We start from the raw sequence: 17,853 nt of genomic DNA, 5'->3' as shown, positions 1-17,853 counted from the left end.
GAAATTGAGGTTGCCTTAATAAAAACCTCCAACAAAGAAACATATCAAGTTGATTTTCAGCTGTTATTGCCCTCTTAACATACCTGAGGTCATTTAAATTAAGTATTCTGCACCGTGAATTCAAGAGGCCATGCAAACAATGACCTTAACAAATAAACAATTGCCCACAACTAACCTTGTAATTTGCAGTCCTAAAATAACAACCCATATGTAAGCACATATTTACACAAGTCTGGCTCCTCATACTTTCCTCTCCGTCTCTACCGTGCTCTTTTCCTCTTTATATCGTCTCTCCACTCTTTTCCTCTTTATACAGCCCCTAACATAACGTGCTGATCCAAGGACAACCTTTTTGAATTTACTTTAACAGTCATTTCTTAAATTTCGATGATTTTGTTCATCTTTAAAGATCTGTTGAGGGAGAATTTTAGGACATCATTATAAAACATTTAGCTAAAGTCTCTACTTTTGTTTTGCAGATTAGCAGCGGTCTCAAAGAAGGTTGATAATTACTCAATGTTTTATTTTAGGACGAAACAAATTGAGAAATGTCTCCCAGTGATCAAAACGTCTATCATCATGTCTAAATTCTGCGAAAATTAGCCAGATACTATGACAGAAATGAATACATGTGCAATTTTGCACACAGCTAAGAAGTCCACTCAAATAGCAATAGGATCAACAGATTGTATCCTTATTAGCCTGTGACAGATTGCTTGTCAAGTTCATCAGTTTCGACTCATTTTTCTTGTGATCTTCTTCCTCTCATCTCTCCATACGTCACAGTTATGATCTAATTTTCCAGTCTGTATGTGCTTTTTGTACTGCATTCCCTCCTTAACAAGAGGCTGTTGGTTGAAGCAATATTGACAACAATAGGGGCACATTAGCACTTGAGAGACCACTGGGGATGTGTAAACAGTACCAACATGGCGCCTGTCGATAATGTGAATGGATTTGTATAGATGTCCAAAAAAGACACGCACACTCCAACCGGAGGGTTTCTGAAATCATTACCACCTACACCAGCTCTATTGATCTGAAATGTAAGCGGGGTGGTTCGGTTGCCACACGGTGTGACCGACTTAGACACATGTGGAAAGTGAAACTGATGCATTTGGTTGTTCATACCCCACTGATCACATGTGTTTCCCCCTTCAGGGTCAACGCTGACGCGTTTGGTCCAGTGAGATTCATGAGGACAGGGACGATGGGTGATGCCACCTCCCTATATATGTGCCCAGCCTTATTTGAATGATGATTCAAATAGGCAGGGAGGGCACTGGCCTGGGGACGCGGTTAATGGGAAGACACGCAAAAAGTACAGGAGTGTAGAGCTGTGTGTGTGTGTCGACGCGTGTGACTATCTGTGTTTGTGGGGAGAAGGGGAGATTGGGGGGATGTTTACATGACGCTACTTTGTGGAGCATATCATCTGTAAACTATCATTAATTATCAGCTCTCTATGCTTGGTATCTCAAACAATGAGTAGCCTTCGCACACCAGCAGCCATCCAACTCAAGAGTGAATGGATCGGAAAATCGTTGGTGTCGTAAGAACCGTAATGATCTTTGCTAACTGTAGGGTGAGGGTAGGTCTAGCGTTTTTTTCCCTGAATTGTTGTGAGCCTATGGATCAAGCCCACAGTATGTAGAGAGTGAGTGTGCGTTCCTGAAGATGTTTAGGAATTTGTATTTTTCACAACTTTCCAATGTTGCCCAGCTTTTTGCACTACTTCATACATCCTCCATGGTGGAGGAGAATAACCTTACAACTGTGAAGTTCATGTATGTTGGGATAATGAACATATGAGAATAATAGAGAAGACCATTCTGTCAAGTGGGGTTTCATGGAACCTTTAAATCCAGTTGAATTCATACATGCACTTTAGAGAAGTTGAAATTAATTTAGATTTTCTTAAGATGCTCTGGAGTTACTAGGTATTCACAATATATACAATACTCTTGTTACCTAATAAGATACTATTTTGATGTTATATCTACAGTAACCCTCTGCATTCAGCAGTCTGTTTTCAATTAACAGTGCACGCAAACAGAAACAAGCATATCCCCTCCACTCAACACATAATTATAGGGAAACAAAAGATTGGATGACCTTCCAAAATGTCCTATAAAAAGACAATATGACCTACTGATGGTGGACATGTACATGACTTGCTATTAATGTGCATAATGTATTAAAATATGTTACATCTGACACAAACATCAACATGAATATGAACTATACCCTGAAAAATTACCAAAGTTGACTTGAATCAGCTTCTCTTGCAAAGCCTCAACAACTTGCTAATGTTTTGCAAAGGAGTAGAAAACCTCATGAAACTCACAAGAACGACTTGACGTCCAGCCCTCTGTGGCGGATCTGCTCCATCATGTGATCCCAGCTGCCAGGATTTGACCTCGATCGACCTGCCCCTCCACCTCTGTACCGGGATGCTCCAGCCGGACTCCCCCGGACTCCGCGCGGGCCCCCACGATGGCCCCCGCCGCCTGGGCCTGTGTGCAGCTGGCCCAGGCTCTGAGAGGTGACTGGGGGGTCATTTGGACCCGGAGGGGGCTGATGAGTGAGAGGCTGTTGGAGACTCTGCTGCCGGACCAAGGGCCGAGGGCGCGCCACGGCTGAGGACGGGATGTGCTCCAGGGTGGAAGCAGACGAGAGGGAAGCGTCCCCGAAACTAAGCAGACACATGGGCGCACCGAGGACAGAGACAGATACAACAAGGAAGACATCAAAGTTAGAGATAACACGAGACATACAGGACAGGGCAGGTAGTTTTAAAAAGGATTTAGAAGAGAGAAGAGCTAAATAAAAATATAAGATATGACGTCAAAAAGATGATTCAGAAGATAGAAATGGTAAAAACAAACAGCATAGATTGAATGTTCGCCGTGAATATCCAAGGGAGAGGGGATCAAGAGAGAACAAACAACAAAGAAGATCAATGAAAGAGTGAGAGAGGAGGAAGAGAAAGAAGAACAGTGTTGTCGAAAAGCTTAAGATTACGGTTTAACATCTGTATGAAAACCACTGTGTAGAATTTCAAGCGTATGCTGCATGACAGTGTGGATGATTTGGCATGCAATATAAACATTCAATTATTTCAAACTGGTGTCAAAACAAACCTCTGCAGTGGAAGTGGAAGTTAAAGTATCATTATCACTTAACTTGAGTCTCTGTTATCCATCTGCAGCTCTAAATTATTTCTGTATGTTACCTCTTCCCTTAATTAGCCTTGACCTACTTCTAACTTCTTGCCTTTTGTTTCCACCAGTCTCTCTCTAAGGTCCTGTCTGCTCCTGCTCTGATTTCCCTTCCCACTCTTCCCATTACCTTCCCACTTCTGAGCTCAACTGCTCTTCATCTCCTCTGTCCATTCATCTTTTCTCCACCCTCAACCTTCACATCAATCCATCTCCACACCACCTCCAATCATCCTTCTTTAAGCCTGCTCTCTCTAATTACCGGTCTGCTACTCTTACAATCACATAATAATGCTCCTCCGCTTATCCTCTCTTCAATCACTGCCCTGCCTGATAGCTGTAAGCTTGTGCTAAACAGCTCTGTCTGGAGCTAATGCTGTGAGGGAGGATTTACTGCCTGAACTTGAGTTCTGTTAGCACTCGTTCTTCATTACTAACTGAGCTCTAACTCTGCTGGAGAGCCAGGAGACAAGCTCTCTGAGGAGCAAAGCAATGAGCAATCAAGTAAATACAAAGCAGAGCTCATATCCATGCACCCATGCATGCAGGCTTTCTCTCATATGCCGTTAAGTCTTTCTTAAGGAAAGGCTTGGATGGGAATGTTTATTATTTTTGCATAATATTGTATCTGAGTAAATATGAATTAATGTATAAAAAGTAATTTGCTGCATTTCTGTTGGGTAGATGTGTCACAGAGTTTTGAGGTGAGAAGATGGTAAAAGTACAAGTTTTTTTTGCAGCTATAACATTGGAAAACTGTTAGTTGGAGCACTTCCACGGTTTAGATGAAACTCCGTTGAATCATCAGAACAAAAGATGAGCAACTTAGTTCTTTGAAAAAAAGTCAAAGATGATAGCATGTGTACATAAAAAGCTAACTAGAGAAGTTAACTATTACTCCAAAGATACATTTTGTTAAGAAATATACAATCAGATAACCTTTTTTTCATTTTTTAGATCCCGTCATTTTGGGATCTATTTGCCAATACACAGACAAGACACAATGGCCATAACATAAACGATGTGATCATAAAATTATCCATTAGACTGTTGAGAAGCGATAAGGAAAACTGAAACATTTCTTACAGTGGCTCCTCACACTTTGTCTCTCTCTGTCTCTCTGAAAGATGTCATAATGTTTTTTCCTAATGTTTGTTTTCTTTCACTGAAGGCTGTGTGCACGTAAATCATCTTCATGCTCATTCATCCTCTAATAAGTTGAAATGCTAAACATAGTTTCATATCATTAATGTTATCTGAACTTATTTTTTGAGTTTCAGTGAACTCCAGATGTAATAAAATAAATAAAAGGAAAGGCATTAAAGTGTTACAAATGTACTTGTTACTTAAACACCCAAGTACAGAAACCAAACAATGCAGCTATGGCAGCGTCAAGTGTCAGTGGTTAAGTGTTTAAGTGCAAGTGTGTTTGCAGGAATCAGGATGAATAAAAAAGCATCCAGTGGCACTCATAGCGAGAATATTTCTGGGTCCGACAAACATGTTATCATTATTGACATCATGATAAATCAATATATCTGGCTGGATTCATTATGGCATTAGGCCAGGAAGCCGGTCCATGTGCTAATTCATCTCGCCAGTCTGTTCAGTGTCCCACATTGGCAAACAATTTACTCATTTAAAAATGTGAAGGCTGTACAATAGTCATCCCTTCATTGATTGTTGTAACTTCTCGTTCTTTCAGGTGCTGCACATCTTTATTGTCCTCTACTGTCTGTAAAGCATCAGCACCAGTCATTCATATTCTCTGAGCATGATCCCTCTTTATCTGCTGTATTCTATTACTGACTTCAGAGGGTTATTTTCACATTTCTTCTTGCTTGAAAGTCAATTAAGATGACTATAAACCTTGAATGATTTTGTAATTAGAGAAAATTGAGGAGGGTGAAGAACAAGGAGACAGGAGTTAGAGCGAGAGACAAAATACTAACAGAGTGAACGAAAGAGAGAGAGAGAGAGAGAGAGAGAGAGGGTGGAGAGGTAAATGCCCCGAAATAGAAACCAATTCCAGAGGAGAATTAGAAATACAGGTAGATCTGACAGGAGTGACAGGAGGGAAGAATAATGCATTTCAGATTGTAGTCCAAAAATAATCTTGCAAGTCTAATTGTCATGGTGTTAAAAAGTCACGTACTGTACCAGTATAAGATTTATTTAACTTTGTGAAAGATCGGACAAATATGAATAATAATTCATTCATTATGCATTGAAGAAATGTATCATTTCTATAAATAAATACCAATTCTGACAGCAGAGTTTTGCTTTGTTGTTTCAAGCTACTGTATCATAACAAAGACGCAATATTTTAGATACAAAGTTCAACTATATTTTGCTCTAGATTAATTGAATGAACTTTAGGAGATACAGTACAAGAGACTGTTTGATTATCTGGGCTATGATTTACATACAGAGATATCTTACATTTATTAATCATGATCTTCTCAATGTGCAAAAATATACAGCTTTTATCAACCACCATTTGTTTTTCCACATACAACTCACATATGTCATATGAAACAGATTATTATTTGAATACAATGCAAGTTCTGCACAGATGGAGATCAGGAGGTGACCTTTGGGTTATTCTTGCTCAATGTTTGTTTCAAGCCTCTTTGCTCTGGGAAGGTGGTGTTACTTATTGTGTGATTTGTGTGCTGGGGCTTCTGACCCCCCATAGGTGTTGCAAAATACATTTGAGTGGCGACAAGATGATTAATGGGAAAGGATTGGATGAAAATCATATTCTGCATATCATATTCCTATGATTCCAGGATCCTATGTTCCCCCAGCCTGTTCTGAATATTAAACTGGGGAACACGGGACACTGGCAACACAGATACTCAAAACTATTTTTTCAGGCTTTTCTACAATCATTGTTAATCCTTTTTATGGATCTAATTTCTACAGTTTAAGTGCAACCAATAACTCATTACATACTGCATTAAATCTAGGACGAGGGGTCACATGTATATATGTTTTAATTTGTGTAAACAGTGAACATTTCTAATTTCGAGGAATTGTTTGGGTATAATAGATAAAATGGCACTCAATTAAGCTACCTAAGCTACCTAAAATACAGTAACATTTGTGGTAAGCCACAACACTTAAGCTTGGTGAATCCTTTGTCTCTGGTTATGTCACACAATGTTTTTTAGAGTTGTGAAGTTGAAGGAGTCGCTGGTTCAAGAGATGTTTTTTGCCAAATCCCTATTCCCATTAAAACATGTCCTTAATCCTCAATGTTATTGTACATAGAAACAGTCTGCCAGAAAATGTAACAATTTGATAGGTTGATGTTAGGTCTACACGTTTTAATTATTTCAACTTCATTCTGCTATCCTAGTCTTAGTTGACGCCTACCTCAAACAATGTTCATGCACACTGGCTTATTCCTTTGCCTTTTAATCAAATACATGAACCTGAACCACCTTACTGTAATATTTTGTACTGATGATTCAGGAGAGTTTCATGCTGATGCAAGCTGAATTGCTACAAACAATAATATTGCCATGGAAAAATGTAATGGGAATTTTACTTCAAGAACCAAGGATGCCTAACATATCTCCTCCCAGTTTGCAACTAAATTTGTGATTGTTTTTGTTTATACTATCAGTTGATCAAGTTGAATATTAGCCGATTGGCTGGTGTACAATCCTAAAAAAAAACACACACCTTCTGAGCCGTTTGCAGAGGTTGATACAAGTGAACTTTGTTAAAATTAAGAAGCATTGCACTATGTTTTAGGAAAGGGTTTCTTTTTCTCTCAGTGGCCTAATAAAACTGCTCTCCCGCTGTTTATGCAACCCACTCTGAATTTAAAAAGCTGTTACTTCAGATGAACAAGCACACCATCTTTGAAGATTTTCTGTGAGCATCTGCTATGTTTGAGATTCTTGAAACTGTCACAGCCTTCAGTAAATTGGTGGCTGCAGAGGAACAGCATTGTCTGAGACTGCCCTGACCTCAGCTGGTGGAGGTTTGGCAGCTGACATAAAAATGGTATTTGTTTATGAGTGACGAAGCTCTCTTTTGTCGAGAGACTTCAACCGACAGGTACTCATGCAACACAGGTACACTCTGCAAAGCAGCTGGCTTCTCCTCCAGCCTGTCCTTACAGTATCTTCATCTGCATGGTGTCAGAAATAGCATCTGTTGATGTCCTTCTTTGAGTGTCCATGCAACAAGGCCATTCACTGTTTTTTCAAACTCACACTCTTCCTTCCTATCCACACCATGCTGTTGTCGTGCCCCCTGTGGCCCCTCATGCGTGCCCCCTGTCACCATGCGCCACTCACTTGCCGAACCGTAGACCTCCGGCATGCATGTGGCTCTGGACCGCCTGCCAGCGCCCGGCCCTGCTGCCCCCCATCACCATGCTTCGAATGCTGTCACTGCGACTGGGCCCAGCCCCAGACCCAGAGCAAGCACCACCCCCGCTGTCACTGGCCCCCGGCGAGGGTCCAGCCCCGCCCTGTCCACCCTTATCCACTGCCCCACTGGGAAGAGGAGCAGTCGGGTTGATCAAAGACAAAGAAACACGGACAGACAGAAAGAAAAGACCAGGATACAAAGAGGAGAGAGAAAGAGAGAGAAACGGACAGACGAGAGACAGACGCACAGACGTACAGAGTCGAAGAGCAAAAGATTCATCAGTACAGTTGGTCAAACTGGTGAGTGAGACACTTTGTGAGCCACAAGTGTCCAGTATACAACAACAACTCTGAGGAGCCACTACTCCTCAGTCAGTACAAAGCAGTGAAGCATTTTGAGTGGAGATTTATTGTGTAAACCATGTAAGTCTTTTTTGTGGACACTTGACTGACACTTTGACTATTGTACTATCTTCAAAAAGTACAATAGTTATATTCAAAGGTGCACAGCATTGATGGCCAACGGATTACTTGATTTGTTTGTATTAAAACTCCAAAATCACTTGTATAGTGCAAAATACAAGCAAAGTAAAGAGCTTTTGCCTTTAGGAAACGTTTTCTTATTGCCAATTTTCACTTTGGTAAAATCAGTTTTTGAATGTAAATCAGGTGAGAAATAGGCAAACGAGTTTGAGTAGTGTGAGGATGCAGCAGGTCAGCCTCATTTCACACCACACAGGGGACAGTAATGAGCAATCTGCTGTCTCTGTGAATTAGGAATAATAGTTGAGTAGCAAGGTAGATGCATCTTCAGATTTTTTAAGATGCAGGTGATGATAAGAGAACACTAATGTCTCTCATCTCAGAGCAGCTCACCTGCAGTTCACAATGAAAACAAAAACCTGTTTATCTAATGAGTTTGTGAAAAACATTTTCCTAGTAAAATAGCGCCAGCCCTGACCCCTGACCCCGACTTGAGACTTCACAGTGACGGGAAGGAGTGTTGACGTCAGTACAGGGACAAACCACGCAACACACAGCTGCACAACACTTAGACACTGAGTGCAGCCTGACGGTAAAATGAATGACTTCTCACTGAACAATAAGATCTTTCTGTGGCTATCTTGGCTGCTGTTGTGATTAACTTGTCCATACTACTCTCACATATGATTTATCAGCACTCATTTCTCTACAACACTTTTATTTTATTTTGGGCAGAATATTACTTAACATAACTACACCATAACTGTAATTTTGGTCTTTTTTTTAAATCTAATTTTGATCAATGTTTAGTGATTTTATTTCCATTTTATTGTATTTTTGAATGTGGATCTAATGTATGTCTTCACTTTATGTAAATCACTTTGATAAACAAACAAACCTGCCTAAATGCATCATTATCTCTACAGTAAGAAGTAAGTCAGGGTTGACTCAGAAATGGCAGTATCATCAGCGGAATAAATGCCGCTCAAATATAAATAATTAACTCATTAACATAATGCAATGCAATCACAACAGTCGTTGCTGCTCACTGATTCTTACAATAGTTTCAAAAGCACTGCACAGATGCAGTAATTGATCAACCTGTGGTTTTGAAAGAGTAAAGTGAGTTGTAATTAAAAAGGATGAGAGTGAACAGGTTCACTTAATGCATCGGTGAGGTGTTAGATGCATCTAAATGATGGAATGGAGGTGGATATGAAACAGATGCTATAGCACCCAAACTCTTAATTGCTGTAATTCACACAGCAGCCACAGTGTCTCTATTTTTGGAACAGGGCTCAGGAGACCAGACTCAGGAGGGCGATCAGGCAGCCTTAAAGCACTTACAGTACTATGAGTGATAGTGGGAGTAGTGACAACAAATGAGCAGAAGACACAGAGTGAGGGGAGGAAGAGGTAAGAGGAGTAAACACACACACACACACACACACACACACACACACACACACACACACACACACACACACACACACACACACACAAAACAAGAGTACAATAAAGTAAAACAGAAACTAACCCATTATAGAGAAACAGTTGAACATTTTGGGAAATCAGCTTATTAGCGTTCTGGCGGAAAGTTAGATGAGAAGCTCACACACCACTCATACAACTGCTAAATGCGAAGATAGCTGGAGTTAGCTTAGCTGAGCACAAAGAGTGGAATCACAAGGAAACAGCTTTCCATGGTCTACCAGCACCATGTTAATTGTAAAAAAAAATTCAGCGTCTCGCAGGGTTGATTTTGAGCTGGACAGTTTCTTGGTCAGGCGCAGTAACTTTCTGGAGTCTCTGCAAGTGGTCTGGACATGGGTCCCGGCTGAGAAATAGTCCTGCACATAACCAAACTTGTAAACCAGGAAATTATGTTTTAACACACTTTTTGTACGGATTAAAGAAACCAGATATGACGTGTAAATCAGTGGGCTTTCATCAGGGCAGCTGTGGCTCAGGGGGTAGAGCGGGGCGGCCTGTCAAAGTCACTTTGAGCGAGACACTGAACAAGATTACATTTTTTTCAGAGAGGCTGGGAGATTGATTTTGTTACCTTTGTTTGGACGGAGCCAGGCTAGCTGTTCCCCTTGCTCCAATCTTTATGCTAAGCTAGCTGCCATATTATAGACCTGCTACTTAACAAGACAGTATACGAAAGTGGTGTTGATCTTCTCATCGTTTCCTTCTGATTCAGGTCTTTGTGCTCAACTAAGCTTAGCTAAGCTGCAGCTGGCTGTCGCTTCACATTTAACAAACAGGTATGGGCGTCTATCGTCTTATCTCACTCCGTCAAACTATTCCTTCAAACTAACCCACTCAAAGATACACCAACAACTGTTGCTCCTGATTTAGTTAAGTGCACACTTAAGTCAAGTCTGCGACAGCAAACTGTAAAACAGAGAGGTTGTGTTGTACATAAAAGGGGAAAAGGTTCAATTTAAACAGTGAGATCTGCTCTCTGAGAAATGTCCGTCTCCATGGTAACACTCACTGGGCTGCAGGTGAGAGGTAACAAGGGTCTGATGAGGCCAGCAGGGCTGTAGGGAATGGGGCTATCAAACCTTTCACTTGTACACCCTGTACACTGTGCGAGAGCAAACTAAAATGTTGTTTCCCAGATTTTATGTTCTGTGTTTTGAGTTTTGACTGTAACGACCAAATGGGACTCAAAAAGGAGGGTCTCCACTCTGTAATCCTCAATCTCAAAAACATTTAGTATTCAATGCCGGTTTTCAAATAAGATATTACATTAATTGAGCACGGCTGTTGGCAGACAGAAACACTGTCACTCTACAAAAAAGCGATCATTTGGAAAATGTCTGCCAATGTTAGGGCAGTCCTAGGAATCACAGCAATATTGAGGGATGGTGCTGCACATCTCTATCAGGTGCTGCATGGCCAGCAGTGCATACTAAACACCACCTCGCTGTCGACATGCCTGAGAGCAAAAACATGAGGATTACCAGGGATGAGAGGAGACTTCTGTTCAAAAGACATGTAGCCAGGCAGCATTACAAAATGAAGCTTTCTGACCCCCTCCAGGCTATTAAATATGACCTTTTCACTGCTCAGAGTGATATATTGATCAACCTTGGCTTTTGATTCTTAGTATATTTTGTGCTATTTGCCAGATACTTAAGCAGACAAATAGCCGAACACAAGACTTTATTAAATTTTTTATATAGTGTTTGAAACAGTGCTAATATTGCCCAATTTGTATTATGTCAAACAGCTTTGAGGGATTTTTCCAAGGTGCACATAAGCCCCTGTTCATTACAGCCCTGCCCAGATTGAGGGTCCCTTACCAGCCATGACTGAGACTCACTTGGGCGTGAGGCGAGGGTCTCCGTAGGGGGCATAAGGAGACATGTTTAAGAGGAACTCCTTGGGCGGGTAGGAGCTCCACCGCTGTTGCACGTTGCTGCTGTCATTGTTATTCCAAAAGTCTCTGTCCAGATCACTGTGGCTGGAGAGAGAGAGAGAGGTAGAGAGGTAAGACGAGGTGAGAGCCCCAAGCAATCAAAGACAGTTATAAAGAAGAAAAAACATGACAGATGATAGAAGTGATTAGGGGGGAACAAACATAAAGGTCTGGGAGAGAGTGTTAATGAATAGGAAAAATTTGATAATGTCGATGCCCTTAAAGTTACATTCTAAAACAGGACACAGTTGACTTGTTACACTTTAAACAGAGATACTGAATACAATTGTTCATTAAATACAAGGTGACTCTAAAATTACATTCATTGTACAGTTTCACAGGATTTCAAAAGTCTATCATGTAAAAAACAAACATTGCATGATATATTGGACCATGATAAAAAAAACACCCAGATTTGAGAAACAAGAAGTGACCTGCACGCTTTATCAATCTGTCAGACAAGGAAACAAATAAAACAGAGGAGGTAAAAAGGTCAGTATACAACAAAAATAACAGCTTATTGAAAAAAACACACATTGGATAAGAAAAAGAAAAGAAAATTAAAACAAATGAGTGATATAAATGACAAAGTGTTTTTTGATTAATAATTATAATAACAACATACATTCTCAAGGTCAGTTCCAATGTTATTATTACAGTCCAAAATAATAAACCTACAGCTATGCAAGATGGCAGCACAGTGCACGGTCATTTAAAAAAGATAGAGTGAATGTTCTGAATTCAGCAATTTCTTGACATATTGTTTTCAACTGAACGGTAGATAACAGTGTTTTAGTGTTGTGCTGTAATAATGTCTATGACTATGCATTTACATGTTTGCTTTAGTTTGTATTCCAAACTGAAGAAAGTAATGTCATTTGGAAGTAAAGCTTTTTTCTTATCAGACAACCAAATCTTTGATTGATACAAACAGAATATACAAGTAACTTTCCTCCACTGTGTTCTCAAGAGACTGTATAATTCAACCTCTTTGATAAATGAGAAGTACACCCATATAACACTGTCTTCAGGGCATCATTTCATGGTGGACCATTTTAGGCCGTGGAGGGGCGGGGTAGGGGGTGCTACAAGATTAGCTTTCCAATCAGAAATGGCAGCTTGTTAAAATGCGATACTATCACCACATCATAGATCATTTCCATATGCTTCCATCTAAACCCTCTCTGACACCTACTTGATGGCTTTATTTTCCCCTCGTCCTCTCACAGAATCTGGAGAGCTGGCAGCCTCCACCCCAGGCTTATTCCTCTTCCCCTGCAAAGAGACAAGAGGGAGACAGAGACGAATCTCAGAGCCGTGTTTTGATCATTCTTCACAAAAGCATTTTTGCAAGTTAAGTGCACATTACAGAGGCTTTGGAACAGCATCAGGTTGCAAACATGTTGGAATATGATGAATGAGGAAACAGCATAAATTGGTTTGATGCCAGGACCCAAGCCTCCTTCTAAGGACCAGGGACCACTTAACTACAATGAGATGCCAAAACAAACATTCATATGCAAGGACATGTTTTCACACACAAACAAAGGAAATGTGCATGCTCACTACACAATTAAATCAGACACAGAACACATGTCATAATAATTTAAAACAGGAAGACCTGTAAACATTTATTAAAACTGAACATTTAGAACACTTTCTATCACAAAGGTTAAATAGCAGCTGACATAGTATGGTGTATTACACTGGTAAAGACAATAAACTCATAGTAATGGTTAAAGGGGTCACCGCATATACAGAGCCCAACACGACACCACAAAGCTGGGCTTGCTGGAGGGAAGGAAGGCAAGGGACAAAACAGAACCAGGGCCGAGGCAGACTGTCAGACCCTGCTGCAATAAAATGAGTGGTATTCTTAAGGGACAATCAAAAACAATACAAATGTTGTCCACAGGGACCGCAAAAATAAACACAAGATGAAATTACCTTGTTGTCTCTTTAAATTGAAGATGTCAGTAGTCTTCTTCTTTTCAGTAAAACCCATTCAAAAAGGCAAACCCCACTGCAAATCTTCTGCTCACCACAACCAGTGCGCTCTATCACAGTGAACAATTTGTGGGGTATAGTATTGATACAGGACACAGCCTGGTCATGTACGATACATGCATTACGTCTCGCGTGTTGTTATCAACAGGTGAAATCCAACGCTGAACTATATATCACAACGCTGTGGATCTCTGCAGCTGGACTAACATTAAATAAAATACAATAAACTGAATTGAATTGAATTGAACTTACTCTCTGCACATTTTTAGCACTTCATGAATCGTGCTTTCAGCAGAGCAATATTCACTGGTTACAGTTATTGAGCTTTACGTTATATTGACCTCTGTACTTATTGAACTCTTGAGGGTTATAACACTGAGCTCTCTCCAGCTGAGTCACACAGACCCTCTGCTCTTACATAATGTTTTTCCCGTGGCAACCTTACAACAAGGACATAAAGAGCACATATGCCATAAAAAAGTCCACTGAAAAGGAAAGACATCTCTTTATTTCTCATCGTGAAGTTTTGGATTCAATCCTGTTTGGAGATCTCTGCTACATTACCATCTGTTGCTGTGGATAATTATCATCATCAACTTGACTGAGTTTGAATCAGATATGCCATATTTTGACAAAATATGCAGAACTTGGCAAATTACTCCTCTAGTTTTTTAAAGAAAATATCACATTGTGCCAGACAGATAAAAAAAGATGAAGATTGAAACTCAAGGACTTTTACGAGTACACAACGTCCCTGGATGACAAAATACAATATGAGGAGAATATTATTTACTGCATTAGGATGAGTTTTATATAACATAAACTCCAAGTCTCTCAAGAGAGGCCTGCTCATCCTGCTTGGTAATGAAGGTGTGTCCTGTTTCCCTCCTACACTCTGTGCTCCTTTTGATTCGTTCACTTCGCTCTTTGAAGTGTCAATCCAACTCCTTCCTTCTTCCTCAGAACTGAAATTTTTCAGCAACACCCTCTGCGGCATTGGTTGCAAATAACCCCATGAAAACAGCTCAAAAGAAGGCTTGTTGGAGGAGTTGATGCTAAATAAGTGATGCAATCTGCCATGACATATTAACTGTGGAAAATAAATGACACAAGAAGAAAATTATCTGTCTTTTATTGATAGTGGTTTCTCTTCCTCTGTCTGCTATCAGCATATGCTGGTGTGTACAAGTCACAGGTGAACATTTTATAGTGGAGTTACTTTAACAATCCCCCTTTTCTTTTACTAAATCGCATTGTGTGCAGGTCCTATGGGTTTTCCAGCAGTGTGGAGGGTTTAGCCCCTGCTTCAGTAACCTCAAGTGGTGTGCAGTCACATCTCCGACAGTATATCTGCTTCATGGCACATGCTATAACTGTTTAATATTCACACCTAGAGGCTATTTTTAGTTTTCTGTTCACTCTGACCTAATGTTTTAGAACTGTTGGAATAAACTGGAGAGTGTACTAATCTAAAAGCTCCATCGGAGTAGATCAATCCAAAGACCCTCGTGTTGTAAGTGCTAACCATGCAGCTATGTGGGAGACAACATAGAGTCTCAAAATGAGGACAGTCTGACATCAGGATTTGCTGAGCCGACTGGATTTTCCATGTGCCTTAAATTATTTATGATGGAGAGAAGAGTCACAGAATCGCACCAGTTGTTGTGTTTAGATTTGTTAATTAACAAGTATGAACAAAATCTTGATATTAGGACATTTGATAGGAATATGAATGAAAACCATATTATATGAATGAGACAAGATGGACAAGACTCCACAGAAAGGTGCATACAAGGGGAGCGTCGTTTGAAGGCTCTGGGTGGAATCAGTTATGTATGGGTGGATTTTAAAGCAACCGTATAAATATTTAATTTTGTCTGAAAAATCTCAGAACAGATGGTTTCTTCAGATGCAGACAAAGAACACTTTGAGTTTCTAGTTTCCTCGTATCAAGACAGACAAAAGCTGTTGTCACTGTCACGTTTTCTGATCTACCACCTCTGTCGTTAAGTTTTGGTCCAGTTTAAACTAAAAGTGTCACATGTGTCATTGATATGAATTGATATGATTGAGGATATTTACTGTCATCAGCAGCAACATGCTGCTTGTCAAGAAAACATAAAACACAGTTTTAAGCGTTTTGACAAACTGTCAATGCACTTTGCATTGACAGTTTGTCAAAACGCTCCTGCAATTTTGCTTCTGAAATATGTGCCTTGAAAAGGGAAAACAAATGTGTATTGCTGCTGTTTATGTTTTAGTTCGTCAACTTTCTCATCTGACGTTGATGGAGGATTTCTTTGCTCTTTTTGGTTGAGAGATTTGTTGCACAATTTTAAACTCAATGATGAATGCAGTACTTGATCTCAATGAAGGATTTTAAGCAGCCTGCAGGCTTTCAGACACAGCAGAGTGCTACATGTTTATCTGAATACAGCTTTCAGTGTGCCGCAGACAGGTGGCCTCTTTATGTATTCTACTGTATCTCCCTCTAATGCATCCACAATACACTCTATTATTTATCATGTCACATCTCATGCGTCCAGCTAGGCAGAAACATTTTCAATTTGAGTTAAGCTTTGGGGCCTGACCTAATATGGACCTACATTCAGCCACTACACTGTAAACACACACATACTGTGTGTACACACAGCACAGAATAATATTAGATTTGGGGACTCAGAGGATATATTTCTAGAAGTCAAGAATATCCTATCAAGTGCAGCACATCAATCATTTAACAGAATCATAAAATCTGGAGGAGGCTGGAGAGAGGAGAGGGAGAAGAAGGTACAATGTTGAGAGAGTGTGGGTGGATGTGAGAAACCAAAGGGAAGATGGAGAAGAGAAACAACGACAGAGTAGAGGAGCAAGTGAGAAACACAAAGGGACAACACAGAGGAGGTTTGAAGCAGACTTCAGACTAATGAAGGTGACCAGCTGTGCAGAGGACACACACCTGGATGTTCAGCACTGACCAGCATCACCTTCTCTTTCTGCCTGTTTGAATGCCTCTGTGGCTGTTTCTGCCTCTGCCTCCTCCCACTTCCACTCCCACAAAACAACCAATGGCATGAGACCAGTTGCAACAGTTTCATCTCTCCTGGAGCAAATGTTTTCATATGGATATTGGATGTTTATATGCTTCTAATTTGTTTTCCAAATTCCTTTTTTGCATGAAATACAGTTGCTGCCAGCTGGATTATGTTCACTGGAAACATTTAGGCAACACAAGCACAGATGAAAGACTACAAAGTCTAAATGTGACTGCTGTTGTTGATAAATAAGTCTGATTGAGTGTTTTTCGGCATTACAGGCTTGAAGGTGACTTTTTAAAAACTGGGACAGAAAATGTATCAACTATTGCTACTATTTTGTTAATTGATTAATTGTTTATGTAGTTTTTTGAGCAACAATGCCAAACATTTGCTGGTTCGGGCCTCTCAAGGTCGATTACATTTTTCTTAATTGTTGAGATCTCATTGAATTTGAGATCCTTGTAATTTTGACTGTTAGTTGGACAAAACAAAGAAACAAAAAGGCTCAGGGAAATTGTGATATGTTTCGCTTTTTTTACAGCCCAAATGATTCATCAAGAAAATTATCAGCAGATTAATAGATGTTGGACCTTTTTAAATTCTCAATTCTCGCACATTGGCTCTGTTGGGTGTTTATTTATTTAACCTTCAGGAGTGTAATCCACAAAACAAACAACAACAAAAGATAATATAAAAGAATATAAAAGATGGGGAACCACAGACGCTACAGAGACGAGAGCAGAACAATCCTGGAAAACTAAATCAGTGACATTCTGACAAGGACATGTAGATAAAATGACAAAAGGACAAATACAAACCAGACTATTTGGTAAAAAGGAGAAGGAGGGTGACAGAAAAACAAAGACAGAGACATAGATAACATAAGGGTAAACAATGATAAGAAGTGGGTTTGTTTGTCAGGTTCAATTTAGTTCTGTTTCTCCAAAGCAATGATTGCAATTTAGATTTTAAGAAGCACTTAACATACTTTGTAACTCGAGTAAGGGATCATAGATATTACTCTAGAGAATTATGTCATCCAGTTCAGCTGTTTTTCTTCTGAATAGCCCAGTTAACTCTCAGCTTGTGTATTTTTGATCAACTGCTGGGCTGCAGTAACTCCTCATACCGAGAGACAGACAGAAATGAGAGTGCGGGACAAAAGGGAGGCAGTGGGGGGAGGAAAGCGTGACAGAGTGTAGCAAATGCCAGCGGATCAAAATGTATAGGAGGAATTACACTTGCTTCAGCAGCAGCCAATAGCTTGGAGTGATGCTCAT

At 40.1% G+C, this 17,853-nt stretch overlaps 1 protein-coding gene across 1 annotated transcript in view; it reads right to left on the bottom strand.

Annotated features, from left to right (window-relative positions):
• The window catches only part of syt7b (synaptotagmin VIIb), a gene marked incomplete at both ends in the record, with an annotated part of 85,121 nt that overhangs the window by 25,495 nt on the left and 41,773 nt on the right, over positions 1 to 17,853 (bottom strand). The window contains 3 exons of the mRNA XM_079216856.1: positions 2,348 to 2,695; positions 11,433 to 11,567; positions 12,724 to 12,803. Coding sequence (XP_079072982.1) covers positions 2,348 to 2,695; positions 11,433 to 11,567; positions 12,724 to 12,803 — 563 coding nt within the window. The remainder of the gene's footprint in view (positions 1 to 2,347; positions 2,696 to 11,432; positions 11,568 to 12,723; positions 12,804 to 17,853) is intronic.

The sequence above is a fragment of the Taurulus bubalis genome (assembly GCF_910589615.1).
Source record: "Taurulus bubalis genome assembly, chromosome: 4".
Classification (NCBI taxonomy): domain Eukaryota; kingdom Metazoa; phylum Chordata; class Actinopteri; order Perciformes; family Cottidae; genus Taurulus; species Taurulus bubalis.
The sequence above is the reverse complement of the archived record's forward strand: the minus strand, read 5'-3'. Positions and strand labels throughout refer to the sequence as shown.